This window comes from Nothobranchius furzeri, chromosome 5 (genome assembly GCF_043380555.1).
Source record: "Nothobranchius furzeri strain GRZ-AD chromosome 5, NfurGRZ-RIMD1, whole genome shotgun sequence".
Lineage (NCBI taxonomy): Eukaryota > Metazoa > Chordata > Actinopteri > Cyprinodontiformes > Nothobranchiidae > Nothobranchius > Nothobranchius furzeri.
In genome coordinates, this window is record NC_091745.1 from 28,682,190 (window position 1) to 28,705,243 (window position 23,054).

Sequence of the window (23,054 nt, forward strand, 5' to 3'; positions counted from 1 at the left end):
ATCACCAGTCTGGACAGCTTCACAGTGGAGGATAGAAAGTCAATAAACTCCTGAAGGAAAGAACTGTTTGGACCAGGTGGACGATAGACCACAGCACAGTAGAACGGGTCCTTACGCCCGACTTTAATCAGCTGCAGTTCAAAGGAAGCAAAGTGACCAGAGGTTGTAGAGCTACATGGAAGATGGTCTCTGAAAACAACAGCTAGGCCTCCACCACGACCAGAACCCCGGGGCTGGCTAAGAAAAGAATAACCACTTGGGCAGAGTTCAATCAGAGCTGAATAATCAGATGTTTGCTGCCAAACTTCAGTCAGAAACAGAAAATCCTGGTTTTTAGAGAGAATTAGATCATTGAGCAGGAAGGACTTATTGTTAACAGAGAGGGTATTTAATAGAGCCATGCTGAGTGAGGTGGAGGATTCAGAAACTACAGAAACTGCTGGAGTTAGTGGATGTAAATTAGCAGGGTTAGATCCACGGTGTTTATAAAAACCACTTATGGAGGGAACAGGAGGAGAAACCACTGAGGAATGAGGATAAACCGACCTCAAAAAACTTGGACGGATGAACCGCGTCCCAACGCGGCCTGGTGGGAATGCGGAAGTGGCGCTCAGGTAACCAAACAAAGGACAAGAAGCTAGAAGATCGCGCCGATGTTTACTAGATAAACCACGCTTTAAGAGAAGTCTTATTCTCACCTGGATTCCTGCTCGTTTACCTCTTTTCCTCCGACGTTTTCCCAGGACTGGACAAACGTCGCTGGAGGTGCGCAGCTCGGGACCATCGTTTGGCTCCGGGCCGGTGCGCCACTCAGGTAAACAAACAGGATGGTACGTCCTCGGTGCGTCTTGGGCGATCGTGAACAAATGGAAGGATAAAAGTCTGGCGAACATAGGAGATGGTAGCAGGGACACTACTGAAGATGATCGCAGACTGGAGCAAGGTGGAAAAGAGGAGGTTAGTGGAGAAAAGTTTGAAAAAGTGGCCGGTGACTGCGGCTAAGCCAAGCACAGGCGCCATCTTGTTGCCGACCGGAAGCGGACAGCCCTCAGAGGCCCCCTCATGGCCCGGGGGCTCTGAGTAATTGCCTGTTGACCCAGGGGTGGATTTAGGACTGAAGAAGATCCGGGGCTTAACACACGTGCGCACACGTGACACGCACTAGTCAACATCATATATATTTGTCTTGTACCACATAATTTTTAATCTGAAGCTACATATTAAGCATATTCAGGGCAGAGTATTGTTCCTGTTAGTGTTTAGTGTGAGATGATAGTAAATATTCCCTTTCTTTCTCCATCAACTTTACCTGATAGTAAGCTAACTTTAGGCAAACCAGCAGCACAACAAATATTTTCAAATAAGACTCACAAACCTGAGTCAACACCAGTCTCATCAAAGCTGGGGTTCTGTCGTTGTACTTTTTGTCTAAAAAACGTCCTTATGTCCATCTTCACTCATGCGTTTCAGGCAGAGACTGTAGAAGAAGCCGGCTGCTGAAGGGCTTCTTCTTCAGTGGTGGAGGCTCAGGCAGGCTGTATACAAACTACTGTCAGCTGCGCCCTCTCTGTTGGACTTTGGTACTGCATGTTACTTCCGCGATTTAGATCCGGGCTTATCATGAAAGATCCGGGGCTTCAGTCCAAGTAGCCGGGCCTAACGCCGCCCCTGTGTTGACCCACACCTTGCTTACATTAGCTGTTTGCCTTTCAGTCCTGAAGGACAAAAACTTTCAGGAGTATATCTCTTTTACACTTAGAGCTCGATGAATCCCAGCAGTGTCATCTATGCTTGTATCATCTGGCAATGAAAGATCCACCAATGGAATAACTGGTCATTCAGTATATTCAGATGATGTAAGCTCATCTTATTCTTTGGGTGTGTATTTTTGCTGATCGTGGGTCAGGGTTAGGTTTACGAGTGAGGGAAAGGGTTTTCAGAACCGGCCATCTGGGCTTCTCACAGCTAAACCGAAGAAGGAACAGGATCTCTTCTACGTTTTGTAGGTTAACCCTGAACGATCGCCATGACACTGCTCGTCATGTGATGTCATGCTGCAACGGGTCTATAAACTTTGTTTCACTTCTCAAATATTACTATGGGTGTCTCCTATATGAACACCCCCCCTCCCCGTGAAAATCTTCACCAGATCAGAAGCTCAGTCTTCAGTCATACCTACGTGCCTGTTATTTTTGCCTGGTCAGGGTTAAATGGGTTTATGCGTGTAGTGGTGAAGCAGCAGCAGCTGTGAAAGAGTTGTTTTCTAACCTTTATTATGGTTTCTATTCTGCAGTCAAACAGCTGCTCAGGCACCCAGCTCTGTCCTTTGTACAGAATAAAAACCTCTTTGTCCTCAACCTTTAATCAAATAAAAACTGAGACAAGAGTCAATGTTTATTTCTCAAGTTTTAATCGGAGAGATCTTTACAACAGTTAAGTCACATCATGCATTTAACACAAAAAGATCCCTGAAGCGTTTTGCTCCGCTCATCACAAAGATTTGTTCTCTACATTCATCCAGCTGTGACCTCAGATAAAAACAGCAAAGAAAAGATCAGCTGGTTCTGCTCCTAATTAAAGATCCAATCTGGTGTCACACACGCACGCACACACACACACACACACACACACACACACACACACACACACACACACACACACACACACGCACGCACGCACGCACACACACACACACACACACACACACACACACACACACACACACACACACTTGTGCTGGATCTCTGTCAGCATGCAAACAGAAGTACGAATCCTGCTTTTTTCTCGGTGTGCTTTAGCAGATTTACCACGAAGATAACCAGAGAGCCGTTTGGTTAAATCTCGTTTCATTTGCGAAAGTTATAAAAATGTTCAGGTGTGTTGGTGCGAAGGTCCAGTTAACGGGACTAACGGACCAGTTTTGTCCTGACGTTAGACATCACAAACGGATCACATGTAGTTTATTCTGAACAACAACAGCAGCCTGGTGGAGACTAACAAGACATGATTCTCTACAGCGACATGTTCCTGTTCCCATTCAGGTCAAATAAAATCAGACAAAATGCATCATAAATAACAAAAAACAACAAGAATGAGTTAAATAAAGACACAGTACAGAAACATGAATCATACAATAAAACACAAGTCGCTTTAGACACAGGTTGGTCCATTTGTTCAGTCCAAGTCATTCTGAGTGTATTGCTCTGATGTTGTTCTCTTCCTGTTTTCTTAAGTGTTTGTGTGTAGTTGTTGTGTAATTTTGTGTTGTTTACGTGTAGTTTTACATAGTTTTTGTGCATACTTTGTGCAGTACATGTGTTGTTTTGAGTATTTTTTGTGTGTAGTTTGTGTATTTTTGTTTAAATTGTGTACTTTTGACTAGTTCATGTATATTTTTGTGTGTAGTGTTGTGTAGTTTGTGTATATTTTTGTGTGTAGTTTTTGTAATTTGTGTATTTTTTGTGTGTAGTTTTGTGTAGTTTGTGTATATTTTTGTGTGTAGTTTTTGTAGATTGTGTATACTTTTGTGTGTAGTTTGGTGTAGTTTGTGTATATTTTTGTGCATAAATTTGTGTAGTTCGTGTATAGTTTTGTGTGTAGTTTTTGTAATTTGTGTATTTTTTGTGTGTAGTTTTGTGTAGTTTGTGTATAATTGTGTGTGTAATTTTGTGTAGTTTGTGTATATTTTTGTGTGTAGTTTTTGTAGTTTGTGTATATTTTTGTGCGTAGTTTTTTAGTTTGTGTATTTTTTGCGTGTAGTTTTTTTAAGTGTGTGTATATTTTTGTGCATAGTTTTGTGTAGTTCGTGTATAGTTTTGTGTGTAGTTTTTGTAATTTGTGTATTTTTTGTGTGTAGTTTGTGTATATTTTTGTGTGTAGTTTTTGTAGTTTGTGTATAATTTTGTGTGTAGTTTTGTGTAGTTTGTGTATATTTTTGTGTGTAGTTTTTGTAGTTTGTGTATATTTTTGTGCGTAGTTTTTTAGTTTGTGTATTTTTTGTGTGTAATTTTTTTAAGTGTGTGTATATTTTTGTGCATAGTTTTGTGTAGTTCGTGTATAGTTTTGTGTGTAGTTTTTTCAATTTGTGTATTTTTTTGTGTGTAGTTTTGTGTGGTTTGTGTATATTTTTGTGTAGTTTTAGTAGTTTGTGTACATTTTTGTGTGTAGTTTTGTGTAGTTTGTGTATATTTTGTGTAGTTTTTTGTAGTTCATATAAATTTTGTGTGTAGTTTTTTGTAGTTTGTGTATATTTTTGTGTAGTTTTCTGTAGTTCATGTATATTTTTGTGTGTAGTTTTGGGTAGTCTGTGTATATTTTGTGTGTAGTTTTGTGTATTTTGTGTATATTTTTGTGTGTAGTTTTGTGTAGTTTGTGTATATTTTTGTGTGTAGTTTTAGTAGTTTGTGTATATTTTTGTGTTTAGTTTTGTGTAGTTTGTGTATATTGTGTGTAGTTTTTTTTGTAGTTCATGTAAATCTTGTGTGTAGTTTTTTGTAGTTTGTGTATATTTTGTGTAGTTTTCTGTAGTTCATGTATATTTTTGTGTGTAGTTTTGGGTAGTCTGTGTATATTTTGTGTGTAGTTTTGGGTAGTTTGTGTATGTTTTTGTGTGTATTTTTGTGTAGTTCGTGTATATTTTTGTGTGTTGTTTGTGTACTTTTGAGTAGTTTGTGTATATTTTTGTGTGTGGTCTTGTGTAGTTATGTGTAGTTTGTGCGTAGTTTGTCAGTGACTGAACTACAGACCACAAACAGGAGGCTACGGTTTGTCACACAGCAGGTTTCTTCAGATTTATCCGTCATCAGAAACGAGTGAATCTGCTGTGAAGCTACAACAGTGTTCCAAACGCTGACCTCCATTCCCAAACTTCCCACTGATTCCTCCTGATCGGAGACATTTTCCTCGTCAGCGTCAGCATGCGAGTAGGAACCCCAAAGCAGCGAGCGACTCTACACACAGATCTCGATGGGCGTGGTCACCAGGATGCGTCCCCTTTCATTGTTGTCCCTGTTGACTCGCTCATAGCCACCAGAAGAGGCTGGTGAGCTGTTACCAGAGGAGAAATGGGTGTCCATCACAAACCCGCCCTTCACTGCAGTGCAAGCAGGTGATAGGCTCTGTTGCTTCAGCCTGTCCACCAACGCGTCCTCCTCAGATGAAGAGGAGCTGATGTTCAGAGGCAGCGGTCCACCGACTAGAGCTCCACCGCTGCTGTTCCCGTTCTCTGTGTCCAACATCCAGCTCTGGTTGAAGTAGCTGAAGACCTGTTTGACTGAGCAGCGACGCTGCTGCTCGATAGACAAGAGTCGGCGGAACATCCGGAGAGCCTCATCAGTAAAGCGGCGCCACTGCGACGGCACTGTGGTGGTCCGACGACGCTGCCAACAAACAAACTCCTCGTAGAAGGAGTCGTTGGGCATGGCCTTCTCCCAGGGGAAGTTCCCAGTCATCATGCAGAACAGCAGCACGCCGAACGCCCACACGTCGGTGCTGTAGTCCACGCAGAAGCCCTCGTGCCTCGATGTGTCACACAGCTCGGGCGCCGTGTACGGGATAGTGCCGCTTACGCGTTTTACTGGAGATCCAGCACGCCGAGTCATGCCGAAGTCTGACAACTTGACCTTTCTGCACTCAGTGTCAAAGATCAGGACATTCTCAGGCTTGATGTCTCTGTGCACCAGCTTCTTACAGTGCAGGTAGTCCAGAGCGATGGCCACCTGGTGGACACAGCGCTTTGCCACCGTCTCTGGAAGTCCCACCTGAAGAAAGACAGAAGGATGTCAGGGAACACAGAAATCAGGACTGAGACACAACTACAGTTCAAAAGAGGCTACAGGGTTATTCATTGGTGTCCTCAACAGCCTCTCTTCAGATTAACTCATTCACTGCCAACCGTTTCCTGATCGCTAAAGCCAGTCGCTGCCAGCGTTTCTCGCAGTTTTTACTGTTTTTTTAAGAGTCACAGAACATTGCGCACTAGGATGATGTCAACGCTAAAACAACCAAAACAAAGTGGAGACTCACCTCTTACATCAGGAAGAATCTGCGCATTTCGAGCGTTATCCGTTCTTTCATATTCCGTTGTTGAATTGTGATCGGCAGAAGCTTTTCCGGTTCGCGCCTCTCTTTTTTTTACAGCAGCGGCCCAAAAAGATCTCCTAACACATGGATGTTCTGCTTCCTGATCACGTGACGTGTGTCGTATGCGGATGAAGATCGGCTTTGGAGCTGAGATGTTTGTTCTCTCGGTGCGGGGGCTCGTCCGACGCCCACACAGTAAAAACATGCAAATGACGATTTTAGTCGTCACTGGCAGTGAATGAGTTAATAGTTATGGCTAGCCTGAATGAAGCCCAAAGTGTGTTGCTGCCATCCTCAAGTTCAGCGCATGTGGTCCGGATTCCGTACGGCTTCTGCATCGTTCAACAATCATTGAGTCCAATCAGAGCATTTACACTGGCTGTGGTGCAGGAAGTACGGAGGCAGAGCTCTGAAAGCTTCTGCATGGAGTCTATTTTTCCGGATGCTGCATGCAGATTGAACTTAAAGAAATTACTGAACCAGACAGGAAGTGAGACATGGGGCAGCAGTAGCTCAGGATGTAGAGCAGGTTGCCTCATGATCGAAGGGTCATGGGCCCAACTCCAGCTCCCGCCAGGGGTATTCTGCTGTTGTGTCCTTGGGCAAGACACTTCAGCCAACTTGCCTGTGTTGGTGGTGGTCAGAGGGGCCAATGGCGCCAAATGGCAGCCTCGCCTCTGTCAGACCTCCCCAGGGCGGCTGTGGCTACAAAGTAGCTTACCATCACTAGCAGTGTGTGAATGTGAGAGTGTGTGAAAGCGTCTTTGAGTGTCCTAAAAAGCGCTATATGAGTTTGATTTATTATATTTATTATTATTATTATTTATTATGGAACAGCAAGGTACATCTGGGTAATTTCAAAGTAAAACTTGTGTTGCGTTATTTTTGTCAGCTTTTGTTTTATTAATGACGGGAAAATCAAGTCTGTTAGTTTGGTCTGGTGGGAGTACATTTCCAGAGACATTCAGCATGCGAACTGCAGTCGATGGGAATGGCAGTCCGTAGGAATGCCGTACAGAAACCGGGCCGCGTGTGTCCAGCACTCAGTGTGAACAGGGATAATACAGCGTCCTACAGTTCATGTCGTGATATTGGCCGAGCCTTTATTCTGCCGTCTACTTTCACATGAATGGTTATTTCAGCTGGAATGCCAGAACTTCCTGCTGAACTCGACCCCTGGATGAGGAGCTACACTTAGCTGCTAATAGCATTTGTTTGTAAAGAACAGAATTCGATGTAAACAAATAAACGTTCCTCACATGTCTGTAAAAGTCAGACCTGACCTGTGGAGGGATGATGTCAAACAGATCTCCAGCCGGAGCGTACTCCTGGGCAAAGATGTAACAGTCGTCTGTCTCAAAGGCAATGCCGTACATGTTGATGATGAAGGGGCAGGGCGACAGGTAGAGCGAGACGCTGTACTCCCTCAGGAAGCTCTTCAGCTTGGTCGTCTTCTTCCTCAGGAACTTCAGCGCCATCTTTGTGCCTGAAATAAGGGCAGGACAGTTACGTAACGTGGTTTCCCCCACTCCATTAATGGGTTAGGGGATTTATGTCACCACTGCTTAATTACTTCCTAGAAACTCAATTAAAGCCGTTTGATGAATAATTAAAATTGTCCATGCAGACATAAATCCTGATGTTGATTTGCTGGAGTTTCACACGAGGAGTGTTTAAAATCCTCTCCTCTGGACAGAAATGTGCCAGTCTGCTCTCATGTTGGGGACAACGCTGTGAGGAGACATTCACAGCCGTCCTCCAGCAGGACGAATAAGGTCAGAAAAACATCAACACGGAGTCACAGATGCAGAAAGACGGAAGTCAGCCTCATCGATCCTCCTGGTCTCTCCTCAGATGATGAGAGAAAAACCTCGGATGATAATCTGGAGAAGCCCAGCGTCTGCCTCTAGTTTGCTTCTCTGACAGCTCACAGGTCATCAGGGACGGCTCCATTACCTCTGATCAGCTCTGCAGAGCTGTTCCAGGGTTTCACACTCGCCAGGAAAGATGGGCGTTTGGTTCTTCTTACAGCCGCTGTGACAGGCGCTTCGGGGGCTCCAATAATTACACACTAACGCATCGTTTTAAGGCTTGGCAGGATTCAGGTGAGGCTGCGTTTTACACAAGTACATGTTGTTACTCCTGAGACCAGTTTGTTATGAAGATTTGAATCTATTAAAGCACACAAATAAGCTAAACTACCTGCTATAAAAGAGCATTTTTCACAGCCAGTCGTATTAAGTCCGTGTATTTGCCTGCATGTGTGTGTTTAATGGGGCAATTACAGATTTTAATGAAACTCCCAGGAAACAAACGCGCCAAAACTGAGATGTTTTTGTTTTAAACTAAATATAAAGCTGGCAGGAAAATTCTGAATGCTGTAAAAAGGAAGCAGCTTACCAAAATAAAAGCTGGTTAATGAGATTCCCTTTCTAAGACATCCCTCTCAGATCGGGTCTGTTTAATCGTGAACCCAACAGACTCCCATCCAACCATCAAACGGACTCCCACACCTTCTACAGGAGGCCTCTTTACTGTACTGCAGCCTGAATTAGCATCTCAGCTAATTATTTATTTAAAAACTGTCACATTTATACTTAAACCATCATTTCAAGCTAAACTTGGTAAAATATGATATTTGAAAGTATTTCTTCAGCAGGTACTTTGAAATAAACAAAGTTTTCTCTGAGGTTTGAACTATAACTCGATCACACTCAGATTCAGATGATCATAGCTAAAATCTCTGGCTGGCGAGAGTTAAGAATTCCTTCAAGACCATTTTAAATGAGGCCATAAATGCAAAGTGAAAGTTTGTTTGAATAAATGTAAAACTGAGGGTTACAAACAAATTAAATGCTTCAGTGGGGCAGCAGCAGCTCAGGAGGTTGAGCGGGTTGTCCAGTAATCGGAAAGTTGCAGGCATGGACGTAATTGGGGGGAGAGGGGGAACATCCCCCCCACCCCCACCCCCACCCACTTTGTCCAAAGTCAAGGTTTGACCCCTGCACTTTTTACCATCCAAAAACAATATTACGCTATATTAAATTGACACTGGTTGAGCTCTAGGGCCAAGCAGAAAACAACTATTTGTGTTGAAGCCCGTTTCCCATTAGAGCATACTGTAAAGATACCCACCCCCACCCCACCCCACCCCCATGTCCCCCCCACTTCTAAAGTGAAAATTACGTCCATGGTTGCAGGTTCGATCCCGGCTCCAGACAGAGAATTCTGCAGTTGTGTCCTTGGGCAAGAGGGCAAAGTGCTCAGAGGGACCGGTGGCGCCCGCGCTCGGCAGCCTCGCCTCTGTCAGTGTGCCCCAGGGCAGCTGTGGCTACATCGTAGCTCATTACCATCAGTGTGTGAATGGGTGAATGATATACTGTAGTGTAAAGCCCTTTGGAGTCTTACTCTGAGAGGCTCTATACATGCGGGTCATTTATCATTATTTTAAAAAATGACTACCGTAGTTTGCTAAATTAATTAAGAGAAACTTTTCAAGGCTGGTTTTGATTCAACAAAACAGGAAAATCTCAGGTTATCTAACACGGGGCATCAAAATGCAGCTTTTCAGAATAAAAGCCCTTTTGTAGAAAAACAACTCAAAGGCCAGCAGATCCGACGCTGTCGGCCCATTGATTCCTACAGTTTGTTTTCTCCTTTGACTCTGGGGAAAAGCTGATTGCCTCTGATGGCTCAGAGATGATGATGGAACACAAAACTTCTCCGTGACTCCTTCTGATCCTTCTGCAGCTGGAAAAGGTCAGTTTTGACCTTCACAGCAGAAACAAGCAGCAGAATGATGCAGCTTTGCTCCAGAAACAAGAGAATCAGACGGCGACTCTGGGGCTCGCTACAGTAAATGGCTGTTTTTGTTGCCTCCAGAAAGCTTCTCTCTTTTAACAGTTTGAAGTAATTTTTCAGAAAATTTTTCAGAATCAAAGATTAGGTTTTCCCTCCGCAGATGAAGTGAAAACCATTATGCTTGAGCAGGGGCGCCGTAAAGGCCCACGGCTGTCAGGGGCCCAAAAAAGTTTCAAAGCTGAATAAAAAAAATAAAGTTTAAAAATCACAAGTACTTTACTTTGCAGTAATTTTCTCATTTAAGACATTAAACATACAATCTTTTAGTCTTTATGAAATGTATTTATTCAGCGGTCCCTACTTTATTTTGACTAATTAATGTTTTACAAGATGCAATTTATGTTTATGCAGCTTTTAGAACACAAACCAAAAATCAGTCGTTTCCAAATAATTCACCAGAGAGCAAAACTGAAACAAAAGCTATTAATAATTGTAGTAAATAAACTTAATATAACATTGAACACAATAAAATATGAAATCTAGTATTGATCATTATCGAGCATTATTAATTACATCACTGTAAATAATAAATCTAGCTGTGTACAATCAAGGCTGAATGTATTTTTAGCTGTTTTTTTGTTGTTGAGAAAAATGGGTTTCTAGAGACTTTTATACGTATTCATGCAAAGTTATCCAACTTTAAAATTGTATGTAACCCTAACTGACTCCGGTTTGAACTGTGTGCTTATTCATTTAGTGTCTGAAGCCGTGGAGACTTAATAAAGACGTCACCTTGTGAGCAGTGAATCCTTAATTTTTGTCAGTCATACAGAAATACTTGATTTCAAGCTGAAAATGAAGTTACGTAAAGCTTTGACACAACATGGAAATTTAATTAGATATCCAAATTTGAATTTTATCATCAAATAAAATTTTAGAATAAATAAACACATTTTAAGGGAGTAAAAGGGAAAAGGAGATTAACACCTTTCAGCATTTCCTGCTTTTTCCAGCAGTGATATTGCTAATTCTGTTGAAGGAAATTCACTGTTTAATGAGAGACAGCTGGTGAAAATGATATGTAAATAAGTAAGAATGCATGTAGACCTACATAATTAAGCAAAACTGAAACACTAATATGAAGTATATATATTATATTTTTCTCCCTTCGAATCTGGGAGGGTGGAACCCCAGCTCCAGCTATGGACGAGCCCCCAGGGGGCCCAACTTGATATTTCTTCATGGGGCCCAAAATCTCTGGCAGCCCCCCTGTGCTTGAGTCTCACGTGCTGCAGCTAAATCCTCCCCACACGTCTCTAAAAAGCAGAACATAATCACTTTTTCTGCTTCTGCTGCTCAGCAGATTCTCTCCTGCTTAGGAAGAGCCAGAGAAATCAGCTCCATCGGCACCAAGACTGGATGTAGGCATGTTTTTTATTTTTAATGGACCCAATGGAAGTCTTATTTAACAAAACTGATGAAATGTTTGTGTTTGTAAAGGCTGACCGGAGCTGTGTGAAGGTCCCTCTCTGCTGACACTGAAGTCTCAGCTGTTACCTCTGATTTTGTGGATGACCAGGTCCACCTTCCCGTAGGTTCCCTTTCCCAGCTCACGGACCACTTCGTAGTATTTGTTGATGTCCAGCTTTTCCAGGTTTTGTGCAGCGATCAGCTGGAGTTCCTCCAGGATGTCCACGGAGGAGCCGTGCGCCGACGAGCTCATTGTGCTGGAGGTTTGAGACGGGTCAGGGTGAGTGGAGGGGTGGGGTGGGGCCCAGAGACGAATGTTCCTGTGGAAAAGGAGGAGCAGGAAGGAAAGGGAAGCTCACTGTGAGGAACACCAACATCTCTTCTGTTACACAGCCTCTGATGCTCGGAGACTCCGACTTCAGCTCTACAGGAATAAATAAACACTCAGGGCAGGTCACGTTTAAACGTGCTTACAATGATTTAAAATGATTTTCTTAGCTGTTGGAACAAGAATAAAGAATAAAAGCAAAATAAAAAAGTTACAAATAGATCAAAATTTGAATCTAGAGACTCTTGAAACAGTCGAAGATTTTCTATACTTGAAGAAAACGGTTTCTGTGACACGGATGCAGCTGACCCACATTTAATACGTAAAACTTGTTTTTAACCAGCAAAGAAACATTGAAGTATAAATCTATAATGTGTTGGTCCAAACAGCCTGCATCTGGATTAGTAAACAGAACTGTAAACAAACACCAAAACATGTTTGTTACATCTTGACTAAACAAAAAGCACCAGCGGACTTGTGAGGATGCACCAGTAACTTGTTATAAATCACTTGTTTGTGATCGACCTGTATGACAGCAGACTCACCTGAAAAACACTGATATTAAAAAGTTTATCTGTAATTAGTAACAACTATGATGAACACTGCTGCTTTACAGGAAAACACATTTTACTTTCAGAAGCAGACTAAAAACGCTTCCTGAGCGGTGAGGTAGCCCTGCTCGGTGTGCTAGAACACGCGGGGATTAAAACGAATCAAGAAAACGAATTAAGCAAAGCCAACCATCTCAGAAAAACATTCAGCTTTTCATCTTCTATTAATGAATATCTAAATCTGATCCCATGTGTCTCACTTCCTGCCTCCTGTCTGCTGCTCCAGGGACGAGCCAAGCAGCTCTCATCTGCTGAACCATCTCTGAATGACTGGAGGGATTTCACAGCCCCGATGGCACCGCGGATTCGTACCGTCTCTCGTTAACGAGGACGAGAGGGTGTCGGAGGAGACAGGACGCTGGCCAGGTCCAGAGTGTGTGCAGGACAGAAAACAAGTGTGCATGGGGATGGGGTGAAGCGTGTGTAAATAATGAAAGCAAACAGCAACAGGCAGTATGCTTCAGAAGGAAGAGCAGAGTAAAGCTAAAGCTGAGACTCATTTTATTCTCACAGATTTTAGATTTAATCCCAAATTACTAAACCAAGCTCTGGGATGTCCCTTTAAGCGTGTGTGGAAGGTGGGAGACGAGAGGACTCTGTCTAAAATAACATCACCTGAAGGAGTGTTACTGTAGACTTTAGAGCCATTATTATAACAAACTATAGGAATTTATTATTATTATTATTATTTATAACAAACTATAGGAATCTATTATTGTTATTATTTTTTATAACAAACTATAGGAATTTATTATTGTTATTATTTATTATAACAAACTATAGGAATTTATTATTATTATTATTGATTATAACAAACTATAGGAATTTATTATTATTATTATTAATATTTATAACAAACTATAGGAATTTTTATTATTATTATTTATTATAACAAACTATAGGAATTTATTGTTGTTATTATTTATTATAACAAACTATAGGAATTTATTATTATTATTATTTATTATAACAAACTATAGGAATTTATTATTATTATTATTATTAATATTTATAACAAACTATAGGAATTTTTATTATTATTATTTATTATAACAAACTATAGGGATTTATTATTATTATTATGTATTATAACAAACTACAGGAATTTATTATTATTATGTATTATAACAAACTATAGGAACTTATTATTATTATGTATTATAACAAACTATAGGAATTTATTATTATTATTGTAACAAACTATAGGAATGTATTATTATTATTATTATTATTATTATTTATAACAAACTGTAGGAATTTATTATTATTATTATTTATTATAACAAACTATATGAATTTATTATTATTATTATTAATATTATTATTTATAACAAACTATAGGAACTTATTATTATTATTATGTATTATAACAAACTATAGGAATTTATTATTATTATTATTTATAACAAACTATAGGAATTTATTATTATTATTATTATTATTATTATTATTATTATTATTATTTATAATTAACTATAGGAATTTATTATTATTATTATAACAAACTATAGGAATTTATTATTATTATTATTATTATTATTATTATTATTATTTATAACAAACTGTAGGAATTTATTATTATTATTATTTATTATAACAAACTATAGGAATTTATTATTATTATTATTATTATTATTATTATTATTATTATTATTTATAACAAACTAGGAATTTATTATTATTATTATTTATTATGACAAACTATAGGAATTTATTATTATTATTATTATTTATAACAAACTGTATGAATTTATTATTATTATTATTTATTATAACAAACTATAGGAATTTATTATTATTATTATTATTTATAACAAACTGTAGGAATTTATTATTATTATTATTTATTATAACAAATTATAGGAATTTACATCCCTGTTGCTATTTGTACTGATTTTTTTTTTCATTTTGTGTAAATAATCTGTTGTGACTAATCTTGCCTGTAAAGCCTCTCACGGACATTTCCCTCTCAGACGGGAAATCTCACGAGATCAAATGTGAATTCGAAGTCAAGAAACGTGGTGTAGCGGGACCATGCAGTGTGCTCTTGTCACCTTGCTTTCTGATTGGCTGGATATCATCGTTAACAGTCAGCACACCCATTTGTCTCAGAAAACCAGACCAAAGCAATCCAACATGTTTGAAAGCCCGGATTAATGATTGGAGCGGTCCCAAAGCCCTTCTGAGCAGGTCAGAGTGTTCATGACCAGTGATGGGAACAACGGCGTTTAAAATGATGGTGAAGTGAGTTTCCAGTAACGTGTAATCTAATTACATTCCTCTTTTGTCATAACGCTGCTTCTGTAACTGATAAGTAAATGCATGCGTTACTTTAACTCAGCAGCGAGGTGAGTTGAAGCTGTTTGCTGCTGTGGGCAGCCAGTTATCTGATAAGATTCCCTTTAGAGATGTTACGGTTATTGTGTGCCTCTTTAAGATCGTAGGAAGGGGCGGGAATGGTCCAAAGTCTGCATGATTGTCCTGTCGTATCAACCCAGCTTAACACGACGAACCATCTGGTGAGCAAATAATACCACAGCGATGACGGGATCCCATCCACTAGTCTCAAGAAACGGAAACCCTTTGGTGAGCATCTGGTGTGCAGAAGGAACTGGGTTCATTCCCTCCCTGGTGCTCTGTGATGTGTTTGTTTTGAATCCACTAAAAAAACGGAGCGACTGATTTTGTTTCCACGTCCGACAGAACGGACATCTCAAAGGTCTGAACTGTTTCCAGCTGAATGCGGAGGTGTTAAAACCAAATAGCAGCAGACAGTCAGCTTGATGGTGAAGGGACGAGATGGAAATGTCTTTGACCACAAACAGATTGTGCTGAGCGTCAAAGTCCAGTAAGCAAATAAAACGATGGTCAGCAGAACCCAGAGGAGCCGAGTGGCGGTCCATCAGCGGTCCACTCAGCATCCTTCAGACGAGGTCAATACAGCTCCGAGTGGGTCAGACGGGCCAGCAGAAGGTGCAAACAGGATAAGCACCTGCTCTCACACACACACGCACGCACACACACGCACACACACGCAGGCACACACACACACACGCACGCACACACGCACGCACACACACACGCACACACACACACACACACACACACACACACAGCTGTTTTAGATGCTGCGTCTGAGTGCTTTAATTTAAATTGAAGCTCTTTCATGAGTCTCGTGTCTTCATCACAGTTCAAGGTGGCCACATCACAACACTGTAAATGAAAGGGTTTGCAGCTGCATGGAGACGAATCCGGTTTCATCATCAAAGCTGATCTCTTCTGGGTGTGTCGCGGTAGTGCTGAGGTCTTTGTGTCCACACAAAGCAAGCGTTAACAAAAAGCTTTAATCCTAATGATCTAATAAATAATTCATCTCACCTCCTTGTTTGTATTTTGTGTAAAAGATAATAACCATAAATAGTGGACTAAACAGCTTGGCTAAAGATGAAAGCTAAGGGTCATTTCACAAGAGATGGTTTTACTTTGAACTGATTCAGTAAGGAGCTACGTAGCTCCTCCCTCCCTGCTGTGCTGAAGCTCTGAAGCTTGTTGCTCTGGACCGCACCTGCTGAAGACATACAATAAGGAACATGTGCTCATTTTCTGTTGGATTTTGGTTGGTTAAACACTTTAGTTTAATATGTGGCCGGGTCACAAACTACACTCTCCTGATATTTTACTACGGCTGTTTTAGGAATCAGAACATTTGTAATAGAGAGTTTATTATACGCTGCTCAATAACTACATAATGAACACACACAGAAGCACAGTGGAGTCTTTCTCCTCAGGCCATTCCTGAAATACCGTACCTTCTACATGCTTTTCAGAAAATATTATTTCCATGTTTATTCTGGACTGTGGAGTTTAGTCTCGTCCTACTTGAATTGTCCGCTGTAGAAGAACGCACTCGTACTGTCACCATGACAGCATGCTGATGATGTGTTCCTGGTCCAGACCACCTCCTGGTTTAAACTCCCGTGTTTTCGTGCTGCTTTCGTACCAAAGAGCCCGACGGTAAGCAGTCCCAGCTAGCCCTAATTAAAGCCATTCTGTGTTTGCTGCGGCTCCCAGCGCTCCCTCTCAGGGTAGCGGTACCACGACAGTGCCCCGGAGGAGTCCTAACACGGCTGTGAGGCCGTCCTGCTGTCAGCCTCATCAGTGTGACGCTGCCTGCCGTAAACAGAACAGCGGGAAGGCATCTGCAGCTCCCTGATAAAGCTACCTGTGGTGTGTGTGTTACTTCATTTCTCTTTACAGGCTTTATATCCTCTAAGTTTGGTGTTGTGATTTTTCCTCGGGGGCCTTATAAAAAATAACAGATTCAGAGATTTAGCAGCATTAAAGTCTCACGGTTCCTTAAGGGAGTCCGTCTCTGCAGCCTCTGGTTCTTACAGGTGAGGAGGAATGGTGAAGTGACCGCTGCTTTGGTCAGATCTAACGTTAGGATCAGATTTGAGATGAATATGTGTGAAACTGGATTAGACATTTTAGTGTTTGAATCTAAAACTCCATCAGCTGTAGACGGACCTCCGGAGCGTTCTGTGTGAGCTTTATTAAAGTCACACATCACGCAGCACTTGGTTTTCTTTCCCAGCAGCCAGACATTCCTCTCATCCACTAAAGTACTTCTGGATAACAGTTCTTCAGACCCTAACCCTAACCCTAACTCTGGATGTCTGAAAGAGTTTTTCTTTGGTTTTCGGCTGCTTCCTTCCCAGTTTCAGTCCTCGTATCTGAAGAAAGTTTTTAATTCCGATCTTTGAATCGTAGATCTGAAAAAGAGACGGGCCGTGCCTTGTCGTTGTCAGGATCTGCTGCATCTGGCCCTGCTGTCTTACACCTCGTCCCCTTAATGCCCTACTCAGCTGTTTCCCTGACTACCATCATGTCTTTAAACCCTCTGTTTGTGCTTCTCGTCTCATCTTCCTGTCATGTCATCCCACCTGCCATTATTCAGTAAAACAGTCCTTTTAAAAGCTGCTAAGCTGCATTTGGGTTTATTTTAATCTCCACATCATCACAGAAGGATCTGACCACCAAGAGCCCCGCAGTGAGCAGCTCATCATTTTTGTTGTTATTTTTTGTTTCTCTGGAGAGCGGTGTGCACACATGAGAAGACACAATCCGACACATCCCGTGTGTTTCCAGGTGTTGGACACGCGTCTCCACACCTCTGCTGCTCCCTCAGATTGGAGCTGATGCCGCTACACCCAGATGCCCCAGCTGTGGCGCCCTGCCCAGAGGTCCAGCCGTGTTCCAGGATCCTGCATCCCTGCCTCCGTCTTTCTACTTGCCATTATTCAATAAAAATGTTCATTTTAAACCTGCCAACCTGCATCCTGTGCCTAGTCTCTTGCTATTGGGTCCATTTTCATCTCCATGACAGCCTTGCTGAGTGTAAACTCACATAAATGAAGCCTCGCAGTGTTGATCCTGAACCCGGCGAAGCAGCAACTCTGTGTGCTTTAATGCTGCCGACTCAGCAGAACCACGATCGCTGTCAGTTAGATAAAATGACCACATGTGATCCGAGGAAACGTGACTAACGTGTTGAGTAATGGCTCCTCCATGCTGCACCAGCCACCTCTTTGTGTTCAGGACTGAACCATGGACAGCTGATAATTCACTTGTGAAGTGCGATGGACGCCTCATCCAGCAGTAAACAGTGATGCTGCCATCTTAAACCACATCTGGCTCCCTGTTAGAACCATAACAAAGCTCCAGAAAGAGACGATGTGTGCGCCCTCATCGGGTTAAAATTAGACTTCAGCTGACATTTAGGGTTTCCGCTTTCATATTCCTTCTGAATTTAAAGTTTGCTGCAGCAAATCAGCGTCTGTGAGCTGCTTTAGGATGACAGGAGATCAACCTGAAGGTCTTTGGTACCTGTGAGGGGTTTTTCCCCAACAGCAGCACCAGACAGCTTCTGTTAACAAGGTAAAAACTGCAGCGAGATCAGATGGTTGGTTTAGTCTATAAAAACCAGAAGGAAGCGTAGCCATGGGGTGACAGCGCTCAGATGTTTGTGCAGCTTTGTCTGTAATCCATAAAGTGACACTTCAGCCTCGGAGAACCTCGTTCAGGCTTTGGAAAGGAGTAAAATAACATCTGAACACACATCTTACTGTTGCTGAGTCACTTCTATAAACTCTTCAGGTGACTTAAATTCTGCGTGTTTAGGATCTACTTCCAGCTGACGTAAACCAGCGAGCACAGGTTCAGATTCCTGCCGTTTGATGAACATCCTGCTAGAACAGAGGAACTAACGGCGTCGTTCAAACCAAATTAACTCTTTAATAAACATTTATGCAGGCGTCCAGGAGGCATCCTGACCAGAAGCCCGAGCCACCTCAACTGGCTCCTGTCGATGTGGAGGAGCAGCGGGTCTACTGCAAGCCCCTCCCGGATGGCTGAGCTTCTCACCCTATCTCTAAAGCCGGGCGTACACTGTGCGACTTTTTCACTTTTTTGAGCCGATTTTCCAGTCGTGCGAGAATCCACAAGATCGGGGCGAGTTTTGCGCCGAGCGGTCGTGTAGTGTACAGGGGGTTACGAGAGGCGATTAACACCACGTGACCAGCTGCCTATCAGCAGTCGTGAGCTCGCACGGACTTCTGGCGTGTTTAATATTTCGCTCGTCCCTCGTGAGGGTATCACACTGTTGAAGCGGCGCTGCGAGCAGCTGCGACCCAAAAAGTACCAGAACCGCTCACGGCGCATGCGCAATCCTGCATCAACGCCGCTCGCTATTTCCCTAATAAGACACGCTGTTCGTTTTTGTTTCTACACGTTTTTTTAGTCACAAAGGTTGTCAAGAAAGCGTGTTTGTCGTGTTCATGTCAAATTAAACTGATCACAGAACACAGATTTACTTTCTTTATTTCATTTTCCTCATCCAACCCCATAAATCCCTGTGTGTCCTCCTGCAGCACTCCCAAAGGACAACAGGCAAAACAAGACAAAAAAGTCTGACGTGTTGAGTAAAAACTGCTATTTTTAGCACATTTTTAGGGCCGACGTGTTGCTACCAGACGTACAGTGTGAGCAGTCAGGTCGCATGCGAGAACTGGGTCGTACAGTGTGAGCGCACGACTCGTGAGATCTGCTCTGCGAGGAAGTCGTACAGTTTGAGCTGAAGCTGAGTGCTACGAGTGAAAAAGTCGCACAGTGTCCACCCGGCTTAAGGGAGAGCCCGGCCACTCTCATTTCAGCCGCTTGTATATTTTTAAGCCAATATTTGTTTTTGTGGATGTGGTGGTAAATGTCATTTATTTATTGCGTAATCCAGAAAGACATTTCCCTCCAAAAACCTTTTTTTTACTCTTTGCACTGTAAATGATTTTTTCCAAGGAATTATTCGTTAAATTGATCAATTAACAAATTAGATCATTTCTGCAGCTCATCAAGCGTAGAGATCCTAAAACAACAAAAATAAATCTGTGAAACATCAAATTACCCAACAAAATACCAAGTGCCAAAACCACAATGCACGACTGTTTCTGAGTTTTCCAAATAATCGTGGAAAGCTCATGGAGCTGAAACAAACGCCAACACAGCGAGAGGCCTGAGAATGAAACCAGCTAAACTCCTGAGGCGACCAGTGACCAACACAACTAAACCTAATGGAGCAGCTGCAGGTAAAACTCGTAAAATCAGATGTCTGGAATTTCAGCGAAGAAGAAAATTTAGTAAAAGCTGAGTCAGCAGAAGCTAGCTGGGTGGTTTCTCCTCCTGCTTAGTTATTAACACATTCAACAAAGTTATCAGTCTTTAAACCAACCAAGATCTTTCCATCAACTTAACAAAATGTTTTCGTTTCATAAACCAGGAAAAACAGATGATGCGAACATGTGTGTGTGTCTGTGTGTGTGCGTGTGTGCGCGCGTGTGTGTTTGTGTGTGTGTGTGTGTGTGTGTGTGTGTGTGTGTGTGTGTGTGTGTGTGTGTGTGTGTGTGTGTGTGTGTGTGTGTGCTCTGTGTTCTCCATCCCCAGTGAGTCGTGGAGGATGGCTGCTTATACTGAGCCAGGATCCTCTGGAGGTTTCTTCCTGTTAAAAGGGAGTTTTGCTCTCCACTGTTGCTTTATGCTTGCTTGGTATGAGGATTGCTGTATAGTTCAGTGACTTGATGCAATTTGCTGGGTTCCTTATATAGGAAACATTATTTCTGATTGGCTTAATGAACTGACCTGAATTGGAATGTTTATTATATGAAGTGTCTTGAGACAACTCTTGTCGTGATTTGGCGCTATATAAATAAAATTGAAATGAATTGAATTGAATAAGAACATGAAGATAAAACCTAAAAGTGAAACCATGAAATCCCGTTTTCAGGAGCTGCCATGTTGTTTCTGAAACCTGAGATGTGGTACTGAAAGCCCCGCCCACTCACCTGGCTGAAAGCTCCATGCATTCTGCACCTATCAGGTATTTTTAGGGATGAAATGATGATTTCCTGGTAAACAAGTTAGAAAACTGAATATTTAAACTAACAAATGCAGAATGTGAGTTGTACTGAAACAAAAGAGTCCTGAACTGAAACATCTCTAGACAGCATCTTTTATGAAACACAAAAACATCTCAGTCATTTAAGTATGACACACTACCGGCAGTCCTAATCGGTGACTGGCCAATCTAAAACTCAAAACTCTGATTATTTTTCTCAGTCTGTGAACTCACCATCACTGAGCTACATCAAAGCAGCAATAACATCCATGTGGAAACTTCATGATTGTCTAGGTTTGCATCGAGGTTGTACATTTGCTTCATGGTCAGATGAAAACGGTTAACTGACTATAGATCTAGATCTGACAGAGCCGCTCCATCGCTCTGCCTCTGCATGTGTCAGACTGGCTTCATCTGGAGGTTTTACCACATTTAATATCTGGGATTTAACTCTGGTTGAGATCCGGTTAGCTGTTTTCAAGCCTTCACAACGGTGTGTTTATTCATTTAGCCCTTTAAACACACCTTTATTTTAAATAAATCCAAATTACACCTTAATTGCATCAGATTTGGTAGATCAGAGTAGCACAAGCTGATTTCTGTCCTCAATACCAGAGTCAGTGCACCTCTACTGTGAAAATTTCTGTTGTCTCAAACTCAAAACGACAAACACAACCTCTGTTCACTTCTTTTTACTGATTAATTCAAAAAACAGAGTATTATTTATCAATATAAAGACACATTCTCCAGTATTTTAAAAATATTTTGTCTTCTTTTCGGTTAGATAATGTTAACTGCACATATCTGACTGATTTTGACTAAATGGATCTAAATATTAATCCGGGATTGGGAATATTCATTAGTTTCAGAACCTGAAAGTCTAAAACCATAGGGATTAGTCGGTTTCACCAATCAATGACTTTTAATAGGAATTATTTATCCAAATGAAAATACTGTCAGATTTCATGTGCTTGACTCAGCTTTCCTTTAAGAGCATTGCTGATGATAATAAATGATGCTGGACTTTCTGCAGAGAATTTAAATGTCTACATTTCAGCTTTTAAACAGTTATTACTAACAGTTTATTATCAAATTCCCATACATATATATATATATATATATATATATATATATATATGTGTGTGTGTGTGTGTGTGTGTGTGTGTGTGTGTGTGTGTGTGTGTGTGTGTGTGTGTGTGTGTGTGTGTGTGTCAAACTGCCATGTAAGGATTGGATTAGAGCCATTATTACAAGTGAATGAATGAACGCAGCAGATGGATCCACTGAAATGACAACATGAATTTGGTCGGGTGCTGACTGTGTTTGGACCTCCAGTCCGTCTGCAGAAGCACAAAGACCAGAACCGGGGCAGAGCCGCAGACACAAAGCCTCATCCTGCAGGTCTGTGCTGGACTCCGGGTCCAGCCGGTCCTCTAAACCCGCACAGCCTGATCCAGGACAGCATGGATGGGCTGGACCTACAGAACCTCAGTTGTTCGGAACTTTAACAGCAGAGGAATCCCTTTAAAGCAGGACATGTAAAAACCCAACCGAACCTGAGCAGAGAACCGGTCTGACAGAAGAACCAGCACCGACCTTTCACTCCGACCTGCTGCGGCTGTCCCTCACTCCGTCCGAACCAGGCTCCGGTTCAGTTCGGTTCCGCTCGGATGAGAAACGATGCCAGGCTTCAGGCTGGACCTGGTCCCGGTTCTCTGCACCGCGGAGTACCGTCACTGTCAGACAGAACATCAGTCCCCAGCAGCGGCTCTATTGTCCGCCAGAGGCCCCGCCCACCGTGTCTCTAACATCCAATCAGATCGCAGAGCGGCGGTGCGCTTCCCTGAGGCCATGCTGCCTTCGAGGACCATAGAAATTTGTCTTTTTTATCACAAAATAAAATAAAATAAAAATATAAATAAATAAAAATTACTCAAATAAATATATATAAAATATTTAAAATCATAAACAAAAGTGATGGTAGCTACTTTTTAGATCACTAATAGAATAGTGGTGATATATAAAATCTAATTGTGACATTAAAGCTACTAATAGAGGACCGTTTTATATTTACTATTATCTTGACTGCTTTAAACTGATTTATTAAAATCCCATTAATACATCTGACATTTTATAAGATCTAACACATTCCCCGACGATCACATAACCGTAATTAAAAGGTTTAGATTGTGTTCAACCCCAGGTGGGTTTTCTAAACACTCCGTCCAAAGAAGAGAACATCCTTCAGGACGGAGTATTTTTTAGATCTTTGTTTAAGCCTCACAGGTTACAAACCTCACATCCGTCACCGAGCACTCCT

General features: G+C 41.7%; 1 protein-coding gene across 1 annotated transcript; it reads right to left on the reverse strand.

Moving 5' to 3' along the window:
• Positions 1–2,387: 2,387 nt before the first annotated feature.
• Positions 2,388–22,529, reverse strand: unm_sa1261 (un-named sa1261). Its single transcript, XM_015941740.3, has 4 exons — positions 22,331–22,529; positions 11,440–11,672; positions 7,365–7,567; positions 2,388–5,759 (listed from the first exon to the last, which is right to left on the reverse strand). Exons 2-4 carry the CDS (start codon positions 11,603–11,605, stop codon positions 4,950–4,952), a joined length of 1,179 nt encoding a protein of 392 aa, XP_015797226.3. The 5' UTR covers positions 11,606–11,672; positions 22,331–22,529; the 3' UTR covers positions 2,388–4,949.
• Positions 22,530–23,054: the final 525 nt, after the last annotated feature.